The following is a 6,496-nucleotide window of genomic DNA, read 5'->3' as shown; positions in this document are numbered from 1 at the left end:
TTCGTCGGATTATCAGATACGGATGTCAAATGAAACTAACGGATTTGGATAAGGGACAACCATTATATGATCCAGGGGCACAACAAGCCTATTGCAAGGGTGTGCACTTGCATCCCTTTCCCAGCTGGCTCCAAAACCTATTTTAGGTCCAACGAGGATTATTTTTGCTTCTTTGCACCCCTTAAAATTCTTTTTACACCCCCATCTCATACTTCTTGGCTCCGCCCTTGTTCTGATCCATTTAGTACGGTTGACAGCCCTAAAATTACCCTTTTCTTTCTTTCGTTCGCTTGGTTTAAAACGGTTGATTTATCAGATATGTACCTCTAATTTTCCGCTCAACTTACCTGTAATTCCAGAAGACTCTTGGCTCCGATTAAATCAGAGGAAAAATGATTTTTCTTGGAAGTAAATCATAACCATTTAGTTTGTTTTCTTTTTTAAAAAGATATGCTCCCAAAATAGGAGTGATTTGCTCAAATATCTTGTAACTAGTGATGAAGCTTCCGTCGTCAAGAAAATCACCCATGAAAATGAAGATTCCGTCGTCAAGGAAATCACCCATGGCTAAGTTTCCATTTCAAAATGCCGGTTGATAAATAATCTTTCATATCACTTCTTTAATAGTTTTCCTGATAGATTTTTCTGAAAATCTTCACAAGAGAAAAACCCTAACTTGATTCGAAGAATGCCTGTTAGAGTTGTTGAAAGTTCAGCCCCATCGCAAATTACAGGTAATTACAAATTTTAATTCACGAGGTTTTTATTTTGGTTCTACTTGCAGAGTTCCTTTGTGTATGGTTAGGGATTAGGGTTCGTTTAGAAATGAGAAAAACTCTTCAACGTTTCCATTAATAATTGTTGGCCTGTCCGAATTCGTCGATCTTATGTGACTTATTTGTACTTTCCAATTTCATCAAATTTATCTCCTTTATTGGTTCTGAAATCTACTTTCCGTTGTTTTTGCAGGTGGGAATAGTGAACATTCTCTTCCTCCAGCTTGTACACTTTTGAGTGTTGGGCAGGTGCGTTGAATCTTGATTTTCAGTATGTGAAGTTTGTATTGAATCTGTAAGTGTCAATCGGGTCGTTAGTTTCGTTTTTTCTTTCTTTGCCTGTTTTGATTGATTTTGAGAGCACAGGCTTTTGCTGGAACTCAAAACGTTTCAAGCTTACAAAAGGATGAAGCCTGGAGAGTTAATGTTCGAATTCAAGGATGTGACCTTGATCGTGGTTATTTATGCGGCACTATGGAAGCTCTTAATGTACCATTGGCAGACACACCAGTAAGTATCTTTTTTCTCACCAAAAAGCAAATTAGATTTGTAGGTTACTAATCTTTTACTTTCCAGTTCCGTCTTCTGTATTAATTGCAACCAAGGAACTGCACCGTGAAAGACACTTGTCCCAGATTGAATGGCTCAATATCTGGGGTGGAATCAAGATAACTAATTGATGTACCACAATTCAGTTGAGCTCTTGAAAACTTGTGTGCTTGTTTGATGGTGCATTTGCAGGTAGTGACATTTTGGGAGGGGGAGATTGTTGACACGAAGAATTATACATTTTTCACTGGCAAGTGGGAAGCAACGTAGGTTCACTTTTGTCCTAGCCATGGAAGCCTTCAAAATTCTCAAAAAACTAGATCTTGCTTTCATCTAGATTTGTTGTTCATTGTTAACAGGCCAGAGGATGATATAAGGCACTGGTCCAAGTTTCCATCTTTTAATCCTTTGTTAGTAAGTTCTATCTTCCACCATTTAAGGAACAAGAATACTTTCTTTCGCTCAATTACTCACTGAGTAAATCTTCTCCTCTTTTAGAGTCAAGTGGAGGCCGATGGCGGAAAATCGTTGGACCTTAGTAACTATCCTTACATATTCATGGTATACTCTCTATCGTTTTTCTCAACTGTGATACAGAATCATGGTACTATGTTAAATAATCTTGTCATTCTATTTGTATGCAGAGATGGAAAGAGCAGTATTTTGTGAATGTTGGTATAGACTGCGGCTTAACCATTGCTGGTTTTTACTATGTTTGCTTCTCTTGTAGCGATGGATCTATCAATGGTTTTTATTATGATCCTAATAGCAGGTAGTCACGATACTTCTCTACAGTTAGTTGGATAAAATGTCAGTAGAGAAACTAAGCATCAGGTTTATCCTCACTAATTATGTTAAAATTGGATTTACTGTCTGAGTCACTAGTTTCACCACATCATATATGTTTCCCCTCTTCCATACGACCAATAATGAGTGCTCTTGTCAAGTTAGTATGTACTTTTGTCTCTTGCTTGACAGTAGTTGTAGCAATATATGAAGCAACTGATACATACTCCGCTAAACTGCAGCCCTTTTCAAAAGCTTGAGCTGAAGTCGACCAACGAAGGAAGATCCGGCTTCAGCTTTTCTTCTTATCAGTTGCAATAACTTGGATTTCCAGAAACAGTTCAATCTTCAGATTAGTAGATATAGAGGAAGGGGTTACTAGTATTCTGTTAACTTATTGCAAGGACAGAGCAAAGTTGTAATAGCATAGAAGCATTATATTATTTGATACGGATAACTGTTTTTGTTGTAAGAAGGGTCTTGGTTTTTCCTCAGGTTAGGGGGGTCTTGGTTGTAGGATTTGCTTTGTTGTTGCAGGCCTGTTTGGCTTTTGTACTTTCCTCTTGTTGTTGGTGGTGGTGCTACCTTTCTTGTTTTCTTTATGTTTCTATAATAACATTATAAAAAAAATTACTACAAAAATAAAAGTATCAACGATATTGAATAAGATAATCTAATACTTCTTTCGTAAGTCTGGAATGGTATACTTCTTTCGCAAGCTAGCAAGTTAGTACTAAACAAATCAGTACTCTCTTGCCTGCCCATCTATCAGATGGGTTGTTTCATTCTTACAAGAAAATATTGCTCTCATAATTAATGCAACTCGAAGAAACTTTTGGTGGGGAAGGAAAATAATTCCAAAGGGAGTAATCCGATGATAGCAAAGTTGGCTTGGAGGATTGTAAATAAACCTAATATTTTAATGTCTTCACTACTAAAAGAAAAATATTTTCCCAATACGGCTTTTCATGTTGAAAAACATTACAATGCCTTTTGGGTATGGAATTGCATCTTGTAAGGTATACCTATCATTCACAAATAGGTAGGTGACGATAATTTGATTGATATTTGGTACGACATATAGATTCCAGGTATGAAGGAAGGTAAACCTAATATCTGCTTTTGGAAACAAAACCAATACTTTAACACTTGTAGCTGAGCTTATAAACTCAGACACACACAAGTGGGTTTGTGAAAAAGTGAGAAATAACTTTACTAGAGAGATTATTGATTCAATATTAGAAATTAGAATATATACACACAAGTTAGGAAACTTGAACAAGGACAAACTAAGATGGTTACTAACTAATAGTGGAGAATTTTCAGTTAAATCAATTATAATAAACTGCAAAATATAACCAATAATGAAATGAACTATAATGGTGAAACTGCCAACTTTTGGAAATCTTTCTCGAAGTTAAAAGTCTCGCAAAGGATCAAGAATTTCATATGGAAACGCATTCACAATGCACTACCAGTTAGGAAAAAACTAGGATAGGGGAGACAAAACTTTGATACGAAATGCATTTTCTGCAATTATCCATGTGAGTCAGTTAAACATCTATTCTTTGAATGTTCTTATGCGAGGTCAACTTGGATGCTACCGCCTCTAGCAGGTTTGATCTTAAACATATCAGATGTTTGCCCATTTATAGAAATGTATACCAATTGGATTGCACAAAAAATTAATGTAGAGATTATTGAGATTGTAGCAACCAAATGTTGGATGATCTGGAAAGAAAGATGTAGGAGAGTCTTTCAGAATCAATCAAACACCAGCATGCAATTCAAAGACATTTACAATTTTGGTCACCCCACTTAGACATAATGAATGTTTCCACTGCTTTACAAATGAATTTTGTATGCAACTTAAAGATCATGACATCTAATTTACAGAAATGGGAAGCACCTGTTTTACATCAGCTTAAATTGAATATAGATGCTTCTTGGCTAAATGCTACTTCAATATCTGGTTATGGTATGATTTTGAGATCTGATTCAGGTGAAGCTATCACAACTAGAGCTGGGAAAGTCAAGGCAACCTGTCCTGAAGAAGCAGAAGCACTAACTCTGCTGGAAGCAGCTTCATGGGCAAAGGAGATGGACTTTCAATCCTTTTGGATTGAAGGAGACTGTCATAGAATCATGGATTTTGCAAATATTAAGCCATCGTCAATACATTGGAGAAACCAAGCAATAATCTTTGAAGCAAAGAAACTGTTAGAGTCCTGTGGAAGCAACTTTTTGGGTTTCACTTTCAAGCATAGAAGTAGTAATAAAGTAACAGATGTTCTAGCTAAGAAGGCAAGGAATGAGGGATATCTGAAACAACAATGAAATCAACTACCGAATTTTTTTTTGCCTGCTTTAGATTTGGATAGATGGAATTTAGTTAATTCTGACTTTGTTTTATCAGTTGTAGAGGATACAATGTTGTTGAGGGTTTCACATATCTCTAGTGATGTCCCGGAGATAAGCGCAACTAACTGAAAAAGCGGGGCGTCTAACAACCTCACCCAATATTTCGATTAGCAATTTGTACGGACTAACTCCAATATACTTTCTAGAGAATCAACTAGACAGTCAGACTCAATCTAGATAAAAGTATATCAAAGAGTTAATATCTCAATTTCTCGATTTGATCTTTACTCAAGCAAATAGAAATCTGCGAGTCTTTATCAAATACTAGAGAGATAAACTTGGATGGTACAAAAGACCAATATACAAGTGTCAATCAATTTAAATCAACAACCAAAGGTTGGATATTCTAATTGATTGATCTTAACGCATAACCTGTGATATTTCAATTATATAACAAAATATAATGCGGAATAGAAATAACACAGACACCAGAAATTTTGTTAACGAGGAAACCGCAAATGCAGAAAAACCCCGAGACCTAGTCCAGATTGAACACCACACTGTATTAAGCCGCTACAGACACTAGCCTACTACAAACTAACTTCGGTCTGGACTGTAGTTGAACCCTAATCAATATCACACTGATTCAAGGTACAGTTGCGCTCCTAACGTCTCTGATCCCAGTAGGATATTACGCACTTGATTCCCTTAACTGATCTCACCCACAACCAAGAGTTGCTACGACCCAAAGTCGAAGACTTTAATAAACAAATTTGTATCACACAGAAAAGTCTATGATGATAGATAAATCTGTCTCCCACATATAAACCTAAGAGTTTTGTTCTGTCTTTTGATAAAATCAAGGTGAACATGAACCAATTGATAACCCGGACTTATATTCCTGAAGAACAGCCTAGAATTATCAATCACCTCACAATAATCTAAATCGTATGGTAGCGAAACTAGATATTGTGGAATCAAAAACGATGAGACGAAAATGTTTGTGATTTATTTTTATCTTGCCCTATCGGAGATATAATCTCAAGTCAATGAACTCGTACAATAGAAAATGGCAAGATCAGATCGCTCAACTACAAGAGAAGTAGTTTCGGCTGGCTTCACAATCCCAATGAAGTCTTTCAGTCGTTAATCGACAGGGTTTCGAGAAGAAACCTACGATTAAAGGAGAATCGACTCTAGCAAACCAACTAGTATCACACAGGAGGTGTGGGGATTAGTTTTGCACAGTTGCTAGACATCTCCTTATATAGTTTTCAAATCAGGGTTTGCAATTTAAGTTACCTTGGTAACAAAGCATTCAATAATCACTGTTAGATGAAAAACCTGATTTATCCAAGCTAATATCTTTCAACCGTTAGATCGAAACTTAGCTTGTCACACACAAATGAAATGTATTCATTTAGGTTTGAGTAACTATACTTAAACGTGTACATTGGTTGATTCACAAATGGGTGACCAATGGTTAGCCATATGAGTGCTTTCATATTAACCGTATTCATCTTTCTCATAACTAGTTCAAATGACTTATAAGAACCAGTTCAAGAGTTGTTCAATTGCTTAGGTCTTTATACATAGACACAATTGAAACAAAATCGGTTTGATTCATTTAAATCAATTCATGAACAATATACCCATGGTTTGCAAAGATTGTATTCCTTATAATTTATTGTTTTAAGTCCATGAACTACTGATTTGAGAAATAACTAGCTTGGGTACGCGTACGGGTCGTGTACCATAGCTACCGTATTTGAGTTAGAAACTCAGCAGAAATTTTCGGTCGAAAACTTCGGTGGGTACGCGTACGGGTATGCATACCTAAGGTGACTGGTTTAACATTTTGCAAACTTACAAACTCAGCAGAAATTTTCGGTTCGAAAAGTTCCGCCGGTACGCGTACCCAACATGTCTCCTTCACCAATACCGTATGCACACGCATGCACACACTTGGTTTGCGGCACATGGATTTATACACTAATGTGCGAACATAATATATATGCTTATAT

At 36.4% G+C, this 6,496-nt stretch overlaps 2 protein-coding genes across 2 annotated transcripts; both read left to right on the top strand.

The window, feature by feature from the left end:
* The first annotated feature begins 303 nt into the window (after positions 1 to 303).
* LOC113312880 (glucose-induced degradation protein 4 homolog) lies at positions 304 to 2,753 on the top strand. Its single transcript, XM_026561613.1, has 8 exons — positions 304 to 734; positions 970 to 1,025; positions 1,143 to 1,286; positions 1,518 to 1,591; positions 1,685 to 1,739; positions 1,824 to 1,886; positions 1,970 to 2,097; positions 2,354 to 2,753. Exons 1-8 carry the CDS (start codon positions 689 to 691, stop codon positions 2,430 to 2,432), a joined length of 645 nt encoding a protein of 214 aa, XP_026417398.1. The 5' UTR covers positions 304 to 688; the 3' UTR covers positions 2,433 to 2,753.
* Positions 2,754 to 3,938: 1,185 nt separating this feature from the next.
* LOC113312806 lies at positions 3,939 to 4,448 on the top strand. The gene has a single exon (XM_026561543.1). It carries the CDS (start codon positions 3,939 to 3,941, stop codon positions 4,446 to 4,448), a length of 510 nt encoding a protein of 169 aa, XP_026417328.1.
* The last annotated feature ends 2,048 nt before the right edge of the window (positions 4,449 to 6,496 follow it).

This window comes from Papaver somniferum, chromosome 9 (genome assembly GCF_003573695.1).
Source record: "Papaver somniferum cultivar HN1 chromosome 9, ASM357369v1, whole genome shotgun sequence".
NCBI lineage: Eukaryota > Viridiplantae > Streptophyta > Magnoliopsida > Ranunculales > Papaveraceae > Papaver > Papaver somniferum.
Note: the sequence above shows the minus strand (reverse complement) of the source record. Positions and strands in the feature narration are given on the sequence as shown.